Genomic DNA, 15,269 nt, shown 5'->3' on the forward strand with positions numbered 1-15,269 from the left:
ATGGAGCTAGGGGACTGAGCCCCAGGTCCCCCAGAAGCTAAAGGCCAGGCGCATTGCTCCATTGGAAAACAGTAGGTCTGAAGTGTGTGCTGTTTGATTGCCTGGAAACCTAATGAGGCTTATAGGTTTATTGGGAGAAGACATGAGACATCCTCACCAAACTGGACTGAGCAAAACAAAACTTGACTTTAGGGCCTGGGCAGTGGTAGGAAGACGAAAGACTCATGTTCTGAGAGTCAGGAGAACTGGGTTACAGTTGGTCTAGGCCTCTTGCTTGTATGAAAGTCATTGAATCTCTCTAAACCTATTTCCTCATCTGTCAAGTGGGGATATATCACCTATCTGCCAGGGATGTGAGGACTCAACAACATAATACATGTAGAGGGCTTAACACAGTACAGGGTACATAGTGAGAGCTCAGTACACCTTATATTTTATCATTACTATAAAAAAAATTTTTTTTAAGTTTATTTATTTTGAGACCGAACGAGAGAAAGCACAAGTAGGGCAGGAACAGAGACAGAGGGAGGGAGAGAGCATCTCAAGCAGGGTCCACGCCGTGGAGCGCAGAGCCTGTCCTGGGGCCACGAACAAGGAGACCATGACCTGAGCGGAAATCAAGAGTAGAACCCAACCAACTGAGCAACCCAGGCGCCCTTATCATTACCATTTTTAATACGAAATAGTTGGGCTGTAAGGTTGCTCTCTCCGGGCCTGGCATCTGTGGCCTGAGCCCCGGTGCCCATACATTAAGCTGGGACCGTCTACTCCTGAGGGGCTCACAATCCAGCGTCAGGAAGTCCCAGGTCGTGCCACTGCCATCTCTTCACCTGCCTAGCTGTGCATCTAGGCAGATCACAAGGCCTGTAGGAAGGTGCTGTGCTCTCCATTCTGTGAATTAATACTAAGGAAGGACGGGGGAGAGAAGGGGGAGCGCTCAGAAAAGCCTTATTGATTTGAACTGAAATTGGCTTTAAGCTTTCACAGAGTTGAAAGAGAAGGGGTGAAGCGTCAGGAACCCAGGCCAACTGCTCTTCTGGCCAGCGTCCACGTTTTCTTTTCGGTCCCTAAGGGTAAGCGCCCGTGACAAATATGGCGGCGGCAGCCTCGGGCGCGGGCACCTGCCGGGGCGCGGTCCCGGGAGCCGCACGGAGCCAATCGCCGGGCGGGGGCGGAGGGAGAGGCTGGGGAAGCCTCCGGCGGGGAATGCGCAGGCGCACTGGCTCGCACCTGGCTCCAGGCAGCCGCAGGATTAGGCTTCGCCTGCCACGATTGCGGTGAGGGGCTCTCCCGTGGCCCGGGCGCGGGGGCAGGAGCGGGCCGGACTGGGGGCCGGTTACACACAAAGAACGGACCCGAGGGGGACAGGAATGCTCTCTGCTCTGGGAGTCCTGGGAGCTGTCTGCGGGGGGTCCCTGAAGTGATGAGGTTGTGGGATGGGAGAGCCCCCGGGTCAGGGTGGGAGAAGCTTGGGCTCAAGGGGTGAGGGTGGCATCTTTGCAGAAGGGCCCCCCGGGGCGGGGGGGAGCTGAGGTCGCGGGATGCATCAGGCTTGGGATCCATTTCATTAACATAATGGCCCTTAACCTTGCTTCCATAGTAGAACCACTTGGGGAGCTTTAAAAGAACACTGATGCTGGGCCCCATCCCTGGAAATTCCGATTAAATTGGTCAGGAGTGAGGCCTGGACCTCGAGATTAAGCAGCTCCTCAGGTGATTTTAATGTACAGACGGGCTGGAGAACCACATGTTTCAGCGGCAGCATGCCAGCTATTGAGTAAAGAGCTTCTGGGTTAGCCCCAGACTGCTCAGTGGCTTGGTGGGGACAGGTGGTCCTAGGGTGAAGTCGCTGACCATCCAGTGCTGCTGTAGTTACCTGTTGGGGAGGGAGAGGAGGAAGGTCCCTCCCCCAGTAAGTAGAAAGTTCATTTCCAGAGTGAGGAGAATAGGCCCATGAGTATTTGGAATGGAGGGTGTCCCCCCCCCCCCCCAGGGGAGGTCCTCCTGCCAGGCCTGGACCCTGCTCTGAGGAGACTGGGCAAGGAGGCAAGGTGGTTGTGAAACAGAAAATGCAGCAGATAATTCAGAGGTCAGCTGCCTGTTGAGAAAAGGACACCTAATATTTGCACAGGGAGTTACACCTTTCAATTTCATTTGATACCCCTGAGGACAGGTAGAGAATGGAATTGTTTTCTCCTGCTTCACAGATGTAGGAATAAACTCAGGTAGTTAGTAGTGATAATGTTCAAACTTGACTCAGGGCTCCTAACTCTAAATTATGCTTGTCAGTGGCCTTTTCCCTCTGCATTAAACTGCTTTGCCTACAGTCAGTAGGCCTTTTGGAGGGAATCAACAACACCCATCCTCCGCACGCCCCTCACTCTAGGGTCCCAGTCTGGCATTCTTGGTTTCCTCCACAAAATCCACCAGCCCCCTACCCGCTATAGGCCTGATAAAGTTTCAGAAATCAGGGAGATGCTACGATTTCCATCCTTTCTAGTTCTTTCTCTTCCAGAGGCCCGATGGGTCAAGAGGAGAGAGTTTTTATGCTACGGGATTCCTTCCAAACGGATCTGGTTCTGTCACCTCACCCCTCCCCCCCCCCCGTGTCCCCCACCCCATTGTCCTCAGGATAGAATCTTGTGTGTAGTCTGCAAAACCCTTCCTGATCTGGTGTCTTTCTTCTGCCTGCTTGCTCTGAGCTCCCTTTCCATATTGTATCTGCTTTCTTAACACATGGTACGAGATGAATAAATGTTACTTTTTGTTATCACTATTCCTCTTTGTGCACCAGTTGCCTTGCTGTACATGTTTTATTCAGCAGGGTAGCTCCCCAGGTTGCCTTTTTCTGACTCCCACAGCCAGGCAGATCTGAGGGGTACAGTGGGATTTTGGGGTGGCACTCCTATGGCTGCTACTCTTCCCTAGTGCTGGGGATGCCCATATCGGCCTGTTTGGGGCAAATTGACCTAGCAGGTATTAATTGAGTACCTGCTGTGTGGTGAAGAAGCCTGGTGGGGGCAGGGAGTAGAAAACGGGTCTGACCTGGCCCTGCTCTTAAGGAGCTTAGGTACTGGAGAAGGGTACAGGAGGTATTTGGATCCTGATGAAGAAGCCAAGGGACCTGAAAAGGGAGAGAACACATGAGTAGGTGTACTCAGGAAGGCCATGCCACTGAACTAGGCCTTGAATCAGCAGAGTTTCATAAGATGGTGGTGGGGTTGGGCACAGTGACTTGAGAAATGCTGAGATTTTCTAGTCAAAAACACCTGTTGTGAATCTTTGCTCCAGCACCTAATAGCTTTGTGATTTGGGGCCAGTTATTTAACCTTCAGAGCCTTGGTTTCTTCACTTAGGAGATGGGAGTCGTAACAAGAGTTGTAAGGATTCTTGATGATGGATGTAAAAGCCAGGCATACCCAGATGCCCGAGCAATGATATGTAGTTACATCTTGGGTATTTTAGGTGGAAGCAACAGCACGAACAAAGGTGCGGAGGTGGCATTTAAAAGAGAATTTGAGGGATGGCAGCAAGAGGCATCAGTGCTGGGTGCTAGAAAGACCAAGAAACCAGACAGCAGAGATACGAAAAAGAGTAGCAGTAGCTACTATTTATTGAGGAACTTGTATGTGCCAGGTTCTGTGCTTGGTGCGTTTTTGCATTTCAGCCCCTCAGCAATCTGAGAGGCTGGCATTATCACCCCACTTTGTAGATAAGGAGACCAGGCCTAGGGAGAAGAGGCTGGCTCAAAGCCACATAACTGGCACCATACCAGCAGGGGGCAGGGGGAGGGGGTAGGCCCTGGGGGCCTCCAACAGGCTCTCCTGCCAGGTGCCAAGGTAGAGGTGGAGTTGGTTACAGGATATTTCCCCTGGGTTATGCACCTGAGCTGGTGTGGGTTCCAAGCTGTTCCTCCCCTGGAGAGGCTGAGCTCTTGTTCTCTGCTGGGGCGTATTGAGGGTGGGAAGGGTGAGTAGGAGAAGGTGTTTCCTGGGGGAGGAGCAAAATCCGGAAGAGAAACTGCTGGAGGGACCCTGGACACTCCTTCCCCAGCTCCTCTTCCTGGCAGAGGCTTATCTGGACAGGTTGTTTTGCCTCCGGCTTTGGCCTGTGGCGCGGGTTTGTGTCTGGCACTCCTGAATTTTGCGTGCATTCCTGCTACTTGTGGACTCTCTTTTTCTTAACCTTTTTTTTTTTTTTTTTTTTTTTAAGTTTATTTATTTTGAGAGAGAGAGAGAATGAGAGAATGAATCCCAGCAGGACAAGGGGCTCTACCTTACGAACCATGAGATCATAACCTGACCCGAACTCGATTCGGGCACTTAACCCACTGAGCCACCCAGGTGCCCCTAGATTCTCTCTTTTGATTTACCCTTGTGTGCCCTGTCTTTTCTCTCAAATTGCCTTACCATGAGAAGGGACTGGATTACCAGGATATTCCCCTGCTCCTACTCCGATCTTTTATGAGTGAGCCCAAGAAAAAGCCAGTTTCTAAACATCTTCCATGTAACAGTGCTCTGGGCTTCTGGACATTAGTTTAATCCTTCCTGCATTCCTTTAAAGGATGGGTATTATGGGGCACTTGGGTGGCTCAGTTGGTTTAGTGTCTGACTTCAGCTCAGGTCATGATCTCACAGTTTGTGGGTTGGAGCCCCACGTCAGGCTCTGTGCTGACAGCTCAGAGCCTGGGGCCTGCTTTGGATTCTGTGTCTCCCTCTCTCTCTGCCCCTCCCCTGCTCGAGCTCTGTCTCTGTCTCTCTCAAAAATGAAAAAAATGTTTAAAAGAAAAAAAAGGATGGGTATTATTATTCACATCCTACACATAAGGAAACCTAGGCTCAGACAGGTTAAGTGACTTGCCTGAGGTTACATTCTTAGTAGGAAGTGCATTTGGGATTTAAACTCCACCTCTTCTGATGGCAAAAGTCACACCCTTCCCTCCCACTTCAACCCCCTCTGAGGTTTTCTTCTGCCATTTCAGCAGGAAGCCAGCTGGTGGAGGCTGGGGACTTGCCTGCAAGGTTTACCTTCTAGCAACCAGGGCAGGTCACTGGACATCTGGGTAGGGGCCTGGGAGCCTTCACTCCCTTTGGACAAAGGCTTTGGAGGTGAGGTGAGGTGGGGTGGGGTGTGTGTGGGGGCAAGGGGTTCTGAAAGGCCCTGGGGAATCAGAGAAAGTGACCTGGGTTAAGGATAGCAACAGAGGTGTAAGTTGTGCTTCACAGCCCCAAAGCACCTTTAGATTAATAGTCCATCCTTGGGGCACCTGGGTGGCCCAGTTGGTTGAGCGTCTGACTCTTGATCTCAGCTCAGGGCTTGATCTCAGGGTCGGAAGTTCAAGCCCTTCGTTGGGCTCCGCGCTGGGCGTGAAGCCTACTTAAACACTCACCCCATCCTTGTGTGGTGGGTTTGGAAGGTCTGAGAGGCTCAATAGCAGTAATGTCTGAAGTTTGAGTGTTCACCACACTTATGTGCTAAGGGCTTTAGAATAATTTCCCCTAGACTGCTAACAATAGTCGGCCCCACATTGGACATGAAGAAAGTCAGAGAGAGGTTAAGCAAATCGCTCCATGTCACACAGGAAGTAAATGGTAGAGTCAGGACTTACAAGACCCTCAACTGTGTTTTCTTTCTGCTATGTTCCTTAGAAAGTGCCAGGGAGACTCTTAGGGTGATGGATATGTTCATGATGTCAATTGTGGCAGTGGTTTCACAGGTGTAAACAGTTTAAACTGATCACACTGCACACTTTGAATATATGCAGATCATTGTGTATCAATTATACCTCAATAAAACTGTAGGGGGAAAAATATTTCCTAACAAATGTTTCTTCAGGGGCTCAGGAGCCCCAGAGAGAGGCTACCTGGCCATCTTCCGGCTTTGATGCCAAAGTAGGATCACTGTAGCTCAGGAGACATTTTCACAGACGTGGCTGGTTTTAGGTTGTTCCAACTGCTTTTCCTTCCCTCATTCCCCACCACTAGGCAAAGACGAGCGCCAGGTTGGATCTCTTGAATGAACTGCCCTCATTTTCCAATGAGCCTGAGAGATCCCTCTGGGATTCCTTACTTATTCTCCCCTCAGGGCCTGTTTCTCTACCAGAGAGTGGTGGAGTCCAGCCCTCTGAGGGAGAGGGCGGGCAAAGAAGCAGGCCCTGCTCTTGGAAACCCACAGGTTGGAGTGGAGGCAGTCAGGAGAGTCTCGGCAGGAGGCATCCGTGAGGGGCTGGAGAAAGTGTGGTCTCTTGAAGGATGGGAGATGGGAGGCCACTTCTGGCAGGAGTACCACCAAGGACAAAGGCCTGGCCAGAGGAGAGGGTGACTTGGAGACTCTGGGAGGCAGGGAGAAGCCAGACTGCAGAGGCTCTGGAAGGGTGGACATGGAGGGGGAGCCATAGTGGGTCATGGGGCAAGGACAGGTCCTGGGGGTCACTACTGTTGGACTGGGGCTGAAATTGGCTCTCTAGGGCCCGACCACGATGGGAAGCAGAAGTTTCAGCTATGTGTGTGTGTGCGCACATCAATGTGCCTGAGTTTAGGCTTGGGTCACAAGGGGTCTAAGAGGAATAGTCCTTGAGAGTATGTGTAAATTTCAGAGGGCTGCAGTAACAGATTACTGCAAACTGGGTGGCTTAAAATTTATTCTCTCACAGTCTGAATCAACTCTGGTTGGTTGTGCTCCCTCCAGAGGCTCTAGGGAAGAATCCTCCCTTGCTTCTTCCCTAGCTTCTGGTGGTTGCCTGCTGCCCTTGGCGTTCCTTGGCTTGTGTCTGTATCACTCCAATTTCTACCTGTCTTTACATGGCCGTCTTCTTTCTGTGTGTGTCTGTCTCTGTGTCCAAATTTCCCTCTCCTTGTAAGGATACCCATCACTGGATTAGAGCCCACCGAATTCATTATGATCTCAACTTGGTTACATCTGCACAGATCCTGTTTCCAAATAAAGTCACACAGGTACTGGGGGTTAGGGCTTGAACATATCTTTTGGGGGGGGGACATTGATTTAACTTGCAACAGGGAGTTAGAAGGAAGTCCTCATAGCTTCCCTTTGGGGGGTCAGACACACACACACGGGTTATTCTGAAAAGAGAACAGCAGCTTTGAATCTAAAAAAAGAGACAGCCAGACTTAATGCCTCGCTGCTTAAAGTGTGGTCATGGCCCAGTAGCCCAACGCCACCTGGGTGCCCTTTAGAAATACAGAATCTCAGATTCCTCCCCAGACCTCCTGAGTCAAAAGTCTACATTTTGAAGTACCCAGGTGACTTGAAAGTACGTTCCAGTTTGAGAAGTCCTGCTCCAATAAAAATCTGATTTATTTCCTTCCCACTCATGGCCAGTCTTGCCTTCCCGCCTCTGTGTACAAGTCAGCCTGGTTGGAAGACAGGAACCCACACTGTGCTTTATTCTCTCTTTTCATGTAACATGTTCTTGAATTTCTCTCCTACGTGTCAAGGTGGCCCACATGCTTGCCTTTTCTGGAGAGCATTGGCCTTGCTGAGCCAGTCTCTTTGTTGCATCTTGGGCTGTGTCCGACTTTTTGCTGTTTATTACTGTTGCTGCCATGAACGTCTCTGTACATATTCCTTTGGGCCTAGTTCCTTGAAGTGGAATTTCCAGAATCAAAGTACATGAGTAGGTGTGGACTCTTGCCAGATCTTATCATTCTTCAATACCTAACAGGACCTGACATCGTAGCAACTTTCTCTATTCTACCCAACAGTGTATAGGAACCTGATTTGAAAGGTCAAGTGGCAGAAAAGGGTTTGGAACCAGACAGGTCAGGGGTCAAATCTCCCACTTTTCTGCTGTCTGACATTGGGCAAATTACTTAACATATCTGAGCTTGGGGTGCTTTCCAATAACATCATAATTGTGCTATAATTTTTGTATTGTCGGGATTTTATAAGGATAATCATGACACCACCACCATCCATTATTGAACGCTTTCTGTGAGTTACCTCACTTGACCCTTACCCTCCACTGCAGAGTGGACGTGATCATCCCCTTTGCCCTTTTACAGAAAAGGAAACTGAGGCTTAGGTCAAGTAGCTTGCCTGAGGTTACAGGGACGTTGTGTGCCCAGGCCCACAGTCATCACATCCAGATTGTGAAGGTGTGTGTGATAAGATAGTGTGGTGAGCACACTCCCCTAGCATGTGACCTGGCTCAGCACTTCTTTTCCCACGACTTTATCAGTCTTCTTGGGTTACTCTCAGTGGTATCCAGCCCAGCACTGTTTTAGCTGTATAGTCATTGATGTCAGTGATGATTCCCCAGCTTGGTTTGATGTACAAACTTTCTCCCAGTGGAAATGAGTTTTTAAGTGACTCAGAGGTCTGGGGTTGGGAACAGAGCTGGCTCTGATCCCTGCAGCTAACGGGCTCCTTCTTCCCCAGGGACAAGAATGGCCAGACTGCCCTTGGCTGTGAGCGCTCCTCAGTGCTCCTGGGGCTGAGGCTGAGCTGGCAGCCATGGGGCTGGGCAGGCTCCAGGCTTGGATGCTGGGCCTGCCTACGGCTGTGGTCTATGGCTCCCTGGCCCTCTTCATCTCCGTCCTGCACAACGTGTTCCTGCTTTACTATGTGGACACCTTTGTCTCGGTGTACAAGATCAACAAAACTGCCTTCTGGGTTGGAGAGGTAGGCCAGCACTGGGTGGGAGCCAGGCGGATTGCAAGGCTGGGTCCCACCCAGTCTGGAGCTTGGGGCTGGCCAGGTTGCCCACCTCAATTCAGCAAGAAAAGCTGGAGCTGGAGCTTTGATAAATGTTCATTTATCAGCTGGATAAATTCACCCTGGATGGGTGGGAGTTTGATGGGGGGGCGGTGGCTGGTAGAGTGGGTTTTGGCAGAGGGACTGACCTGAGCAGAGGTTTGCAGGCAGGAAAGCTGTGCTCATCTTGAGGGGTGGCGAGCAGGCTGGGTGGGGAAACCTCCGGAGAGGAGGTTGCCTGGAGCCCACCTGCCCCATCTCCTCTCTGCCCACAGACGGTGTTTCTCCTCTGGAACAGCCTCAACGACCCCCTCTTCGGTTGGCTGAGTGACCGTCAGTTCCTCAGCTCCCAGCCCCGGTTTGTGTCCTGTGGGTGGGTCACAACGGGTCCTGTCCCATCCCACTCCTCCCCAGGGGGTGTCTGTGTTTGGGGTGGGGAGAGAAAAAGGAAACCATTTTCAGCTTTTGACCAGGCCCCCTCCCTTCCCAAGGTCAGTCAGGCTCTGGCCATGTGGGAGAATGGCCTTGACTAACTGTTGCCTTGCTCACGTGGGAAGAGATTTACCTCAGCTTGCCTTGTCAGGTCCTTAGAACTGGGAGCTGTACAGCAAACACTCTCTGTTGCTTCTGGCAGATTCCTTTACCCCATCCTGCTTGGGCCCACCACTGCCCCCAACCCTGAGAAATAGGTGTCCCACCACCCTTTGGCCATCAGCCCTGGCAGGCTTGGCAAGGGACCAGACAAGAGAGTGTACCCCCTGGAGAGTTGTGCTTCCTAAATCAGAGGCTGAGGACTCAGGGCTCAGTGGGACCACCCTGGTGTGAGTTCCATACTCTGGGCCTCTGTCCTTCCTCTGGGGCCTGGGCAGGGGGGGAACTGGGGCTCATCAAGTTTGTAAAAGCATCTCCCGACTTTCCTCCTCTCTCTGGCAGGTCGGGTGCCGGGCTCTCCTCCAGGGCCGTGGTGCTGGCACGGGTGCGGGCCCTGGGCTGGCACGGGCCGCTGCTGGCATTGTCGTTCCTGGCATTCTGGGTGCCCTGGGCCCCAGCTGGCCTGCAGTTCTTGCTGTGCCTGTGCCTCTATGATGGTTTCCTGACTCTCGTGGACCTGCACCATCATGCCTTGCTGGCTGACCTGGCCCTCTCTGCCCATGACCGTACCCACCTCAACTTCTACTGCTCCCTCTTCAGTGCAGCTGGCTCCCTCTCCGTCTTTGCCTCCTATGCCTTCTGGAACAAGGAAGACTTCTCTTCCTTCCGCACCTTCTGCGTGGCACTGGCCACTGGCTCTGGGCTGGGCTTTATGGGGGCCACACGGCTGCTTAGGAGGCGGGTTGAGGCAGCCGGTAGGGAGCCGGAGTGCCCAGCCCTGGCTGTAGATGGCGGGTGAGTGGCCTGGCCCAGCTCTTCTGGTTCCCACCAACACTTCTGAGTGTGATTTCAACGCCGAGTCCCCTGGCTGATGGGTGGCTGGCCTGGGGTGGCAGATGGCTCTGGCCCAGCCTTAGGCCATCCGTGACTCCCCTCTGCCCTGTAGCCTGTGTGGAGAGGAGCTGCTTGTGGGCTGCAAGGAAGCAGGCAGCATCACTTTGGGCCAGTACCTCCAGCAGCTGGCACGCCACCGGAACTTCCTGTGGTTCGTGGGCATGGACCTGGTGCAGGTATGGGAACAGGCCCCCGCCCGACGGGTAGGCCGCGCTCCACTCGAGGGAACAGGCTCCTCAAAAGCTGGGAAAGCAGTTCTGGGCCTCGTGTGAGGACTGCTGGGCAATTTGATAGCGGATACACAGGTCGGGTAGTTAGGAGGCCTGGATTCCGGCGCCCTCAGAGCTTCTAACTCCCTGTGTGATCTTGGGAAGTTCTGTCGGGGCAGGCCTGGGTGTCCTCACCTGCACAGTGAGGATATGAAAAAGGGGTGCCCTTTTGGGAACTCTGTGACAGTCTTTTTAAAACACTAAGTGCCATAGCTAAAACACATGCAGTGCAGAGGCTAGCCCAGGCTAGACATAGATGGTGTTTATACTGTCAACTTGTTTTACTCAAGTATTTGAAACTAAAGAGTAAAAAAATCTTATTCCGTGGACCATCTTATCATTCCTTCACCTTTTAGCAAAATTAGGTAAGCAATAGGAATTTGGTTTGGGGTTTTATTCTGGCATGCTCCTGGTGGAGGGATATGAGGATAGAGCCTGCTGGTGCCCTTGCTGCCCAGCCCTGCGGCCCAGCGGCCTCCTCACTGCCCCTGTCGGCTTGCAGGTGTTTCACTGCCACTTCAACAGCAACTTCTTCCCCCTCTTCCTGGAGCATCTGTTGTCGGACCACATCTCCCTGTCCACGGGCTCCTTCCTGTTGGGTGAGTGGGCGCCTCGTGCAGGCTGGAGGAACTGAAGCTTGCACCCCAGGACCCCTCCCCCAGCTGCAGACGCAACTCCCTCCCGCGCTGGGGCCTGGCTGGCAGGGGGCAGAGGCCGCTGTGGGGTTGCATGTCCAGCCCCCACCGGCCCTGTTTGCCGGGGGGTGGGGGGGGGGCTGTTGCGGATGTGAGTAGGGTAGGACTGCTCTCTTGGTGCCCCCTGCAGTAGCTATTTAACAGCTAGGATTACAGGCTGAGGGGCTTGGGTGTGCTTCTTGACTCTGCTTATTCGCTGTGTGGCCTTGGGTATGTTTTATTTAAACTCTTGGGGCCTCCATTTGTCACCTGTAAAGTAGGAATAATATAGTACTTACCCTAAAGAGTTGTAGGGATTAAAGAAAAGGATGTGAAGCTCTTCGCACAGAGCCTGGCACGTCGTCAGTGTTCAATCAATGCCAACTCTGATTCTGATCGTTAAGATGTGGATAATTAAAAACAATTTTTTTAATGTTTACTTTTGAGAGAAAGAGAAAACTCGAGCAGGGGAGGGGGCCGAGAGAAAGGAAGACAGAATCCGAAGCAGGCTCTGTGCTGTCCGTGCAAAGTCCGATACAGGGCTCAAATCCATGAACTGTGAGATTATGACCCCAGCCAAAGTTGGTTGCTCAAATGACTGAGCCCTCCTCCCCCCCCCCCCCCCCGCCCGGGGCACCCCAAGATGTGGGTAATTGTGGAAGCTATGGCAGTGGCCCCTGACAAAGCCGCACCCTTTCTGCCCAGGCATCTCCTATGTCGCTCCCCACCTCAACAACCTCTACTTCCTGCCCTTGTGCCGGCGTTGGGGCGTCTACGCCGTGGTGCGGGGGCTCTTCCTGCTCAAGCTGGGCCTGAGCCTGCTCATGCTGTTGGCTGGCCCTGACCGCCCCGGCCTGCTCTGCCTCTTCATTGCCAGGTACGCGCTGCCCTCCCTCACCCCCACGCCTCTGTTCCACCCCTTCATTCTCGCCCCCTCTCTCCGCTGGCAGTAACCGTGTTTTCACTGAGGGCACCTGTAAGCTGTTGACTCTGGTGGTCACTGACCTGGTGGACGAGGACCTGGTGTTGAACCACCGTAAGCAGGCGGCCTCAGCTCTTCTCTTTGGCATGGTGGCCCTGGTGACCAAGCCAGGCCAGACCTTCGCCCCGCTGCTGGGCACCTGGCTGCTCTGCTTCTACACAGGTGAGGGCCCTGGGAGCTGGCGCAGGGGCTTTTGAGGCTCCAGGGGTCAAAGCTTACCTGGCACACCAGCAGACAAACTGGGTCCAGTAAGGGAGAGAGAATGGCAGTTGGCCGACAGAAGCTGTGCCTGGGCCACTCCTCCTCGGCCTCTCCCTACGTGGGTAGAGGACTTGAGTCTCCAATCTTCCAGTCTTTCAATAGTTCGTTCGTTCGTTCATTCGTTCATTCATTCATTCATTCATTCAATAAATGTGTATTGAATACTTTCTCTGCCAAGAGTTGCTCCAGGTCCTCTAGGGAAATAACAATGGCCTTGCCATCATGGAACTTTTATTCTAGTCAGGGGGGAGGGATGGGGTTGGCAGGCAACAGCCAAAGGAGAAGACAGCAGGTAGTGGTAAAAGCAATGGTACCATGGACAGTGGGACTGAGAAGCTACTTTAGCGTGGTCCAGGAAGGCCTCTCTGAGATGACACCTAGGATGTGGACTGAAGAGCAAGGATTTGGTCTTGAAAGATCTCAGTGAATCCCAGACAGAAGGGGAGGCAAGTGCAAAGGCCCAAGGTATCAGGGGTGGTTAGGAGACAAGGCTGGGAAAGTAGAGGGCTCTGTAAATCAGGACAGGGTTTGGATTTTATTCTCGTTGTGAAGAGATTCTATTTGCCACGGTTCTAAGCAGGGGAGTGACGTGGTCTGATCTATGTTTTTTCAACTTCACCCTGACTGCTGTGTGGGGAGTGGGTTGGGGAGGAGGCTGTGGCAGAGGCGATGGAAGCTTGGAGCAAGCGGTGCCAAGGGGGCCGGAAGAAAGTGTCCCGGTACCGGATGTGTTTTGGAATTGGGGGGAAGTGAAGGATTGGCTTTTGGGGAGTGGTGAGGTTTACTGAGGAACCCAGGAAGACTGAGGTTTTGGGTAGACAGTGGTACCAGACACCGAGAAGGGAAGAGCAGAGGCGAAGCAAGTTTGGGGAGGAATTGAGCTGTGGTTTAGACGTACACGTGTGTTGTTTGAGATGTGGCGCTGTGCTGTGGACTTTGGAGGAGACCAGGGCTGACCTTGTTCTTTCTGCATGCTCTCTTGTCCTAGGTCACGATCTCTTCCAGCAGCCCCCGCTGGCCCCTGTGGGGAGTGCTCAGCCATGGCCAGAGCCCCCGGCCCCGCCCCCGGCGCAGGCCCCGACGCTCCGCCAGGGCTGCTTCTACCTGTTGGTGCTGGTGCCCATCACCTGTGCTGTGCTGCAGCTGTTCACTTGGTCCCAGTTCACGCTGCACGGGAGACGCCTGCACATGGTCAAAGCCCAGCGCCAGAACCTATCACGGGCCCAAACCCTGGAGGTTAAGATGGTGTGACAGGCAGGCACAGCAAGGCCATCCTGCTGATGACACTGTCTGCCACCCTGGTCAGGAGCCACTTTTGCCAGCCCCCCATCCTGCCGCTGTGCCTTTACTGGGGCACAGCCTGGAGGACAGATGGCAGAGTGGGAGTTTCTGAGGTTGAGCCGGGAGCGTCACTGGGGTCTAAGTTCCTGCTTGGCTGTCTGACCCAGCTTGGGCAAGGGCTGGGCTGTATGTGCTCAGGGACCTCTTCCCCCTTTGGGGCTGGAGGAAGAAGAGAACCAAGAAGGGATGGGGCCGCCCTGTGGTCACACGGGGTTGCTGCATGGGCAGCATGGGGGCCTATCCCACTACCTGGCTGGGGCCGGTGCTTTGTGCGGTCTCAGAAGCCACTTTCACCCACTCAGGGGAAGCTGTGAGTCCCACTGCCCCCTCCCTCCACCTTTCCAGTGGTTTCTCTGAGCTGTCTGCTTCAGCTGTGCCTGAAGGAGTGTGCCCTAGCTGCTGCAGGGCTTCCCCACCCCCACCTGGCCTCTAAAAGAGGCTCATTTCATCGCAGACTGATTAAAGTCAGTCATTTCTATTCCCATTCTTGAGGTGTGTGCTGTGTGTGGGAGCAGTGGGTTGGTGGGGCTGGGGAACAGGATTCCTCAATAGGAAAAGTACCCTGAGAACGTTCTTCTGCCGATGAGTTGGTGGTGGTGATGGGGGAGGGCACCCTCATCAGATTTTTCACTGAGGGAGCAGGAAAAGCATGCAGACTGGTATCTGCGTGGGTATTTGAGAGCGAAATGACTTGGAGGCCTGTGGTCATGTCCCGGTGCCTTTCCTATACACCACTGCCAGACACGGTGAGCAAGAGCAGCTGCTTCCAAGACTGAGGTCCCCAACCCTGGAGTCACTGGGAGCTCTCAAAAATGCTGAGGTCTTGAGTTCTGTTCCTCCAGATTCGGATTTCATGGATCTGGGGTATGGCCTGAGCACTGGGGTTTTGGAAAGCTCTGTGATTTTACTGGGCACCTGTAACTAATGCCCCTGTGCTCTAGGCCAGTGTTTGTCAACCTAGAGATACCTGGAGCCAGATAGTTCTTTGTTATGGATATTTATAACAGCATCCCTGGCCTCTCCTAGATGCCAGTAGCATCTCACTACCAGTTGTGACAACCAGATGTCTCCAGACATCACCAAATGTGTCCCACAGGCAAAATTGGCTTGATTGGGAACTACTTACTGCTCAAGGCCAATGGTTTTTGAAGGTCTATACAGTGGCTAAAGATTTAGGCTCTAGGGCTGTACTGCCTGGGTTCATATCCTAGGCTAATAAAGAGCAGAGCTTTGGGAAATTACATAATCTTTCTGTGGCTCTATTTCCCCACCTGCAAGGTGGATAATAAAAATACCTACACACTTTGTAGGGTTGTTGGATCAAATAGTGTTACAAACACAGTTAGTGTTTGTAAAATGCCTGGCAATCCCTGCCACCCCCCCCCCCCCCCAAGTATACAGGTTTCAAATGGAGAACTGATTAGTCAGAATATCTGAGTGTAGGCCCCAGGAACTATATTTTAATAAGTTCCTGAGCTTCTCATCCATGTGGAAGCTTTGAGAGCCTCTGACTTCAGGGATGTCAATAGCTGCTCCCCTCATTCG

General features: G+C 52.9%; 1 protein-coding gene across 1 annotated transcript; it reads left to right on the top strand.

Moving 5' to 3' along the window:
• The first annotated feature begins 1,182 nt into the window (after window positions 1-1,182).
• On the top strand, window positions 1,183-14,208 carry MFSD13A (major facilitator superfamily domain containing 13A). The gene is made up of 9 exons (XM_003994363.6): window positions 1,183-1,277; window positions 8,398-8,640; window positions 8,988-9,070; window positions 9,646-10,098; window positions 10,250-10,373; window positions 10,969-11,065; window positions 11,846-12,017; window positions 12,091-12,284; window positions 13,372-14,208. Exons 2-9 carry the CDS (start codon window positions 8,473-8,475, stop codon window positions 13,632-13,634), a joined length of 1,554 nt encoding a protein of 517 aa, XP_003994412.1. The 5' UTR covers window positions 1,183-1,277; window positions 8,398-8,472; the 3' UTR covers window positions 13,635-14,208.
• The last annotated feature ends 1,061 nt before the right edge of the window (window positions 14,209-15,269 follow it).

The sequence above is a fragment of the Felis catus genome, chromosome D2, assembly GCF_018350175.1.
Source record: "Felis catus isolate Fca126 chromosome D2, F.catus_Fca126_mat1.0, whole genome shotgun sequence".
Lineage (NCBI taxonomy): Eukaryota > Metazoa > Chordata > Mammalia > Carnivora > Felidae > Felis > Felis catus.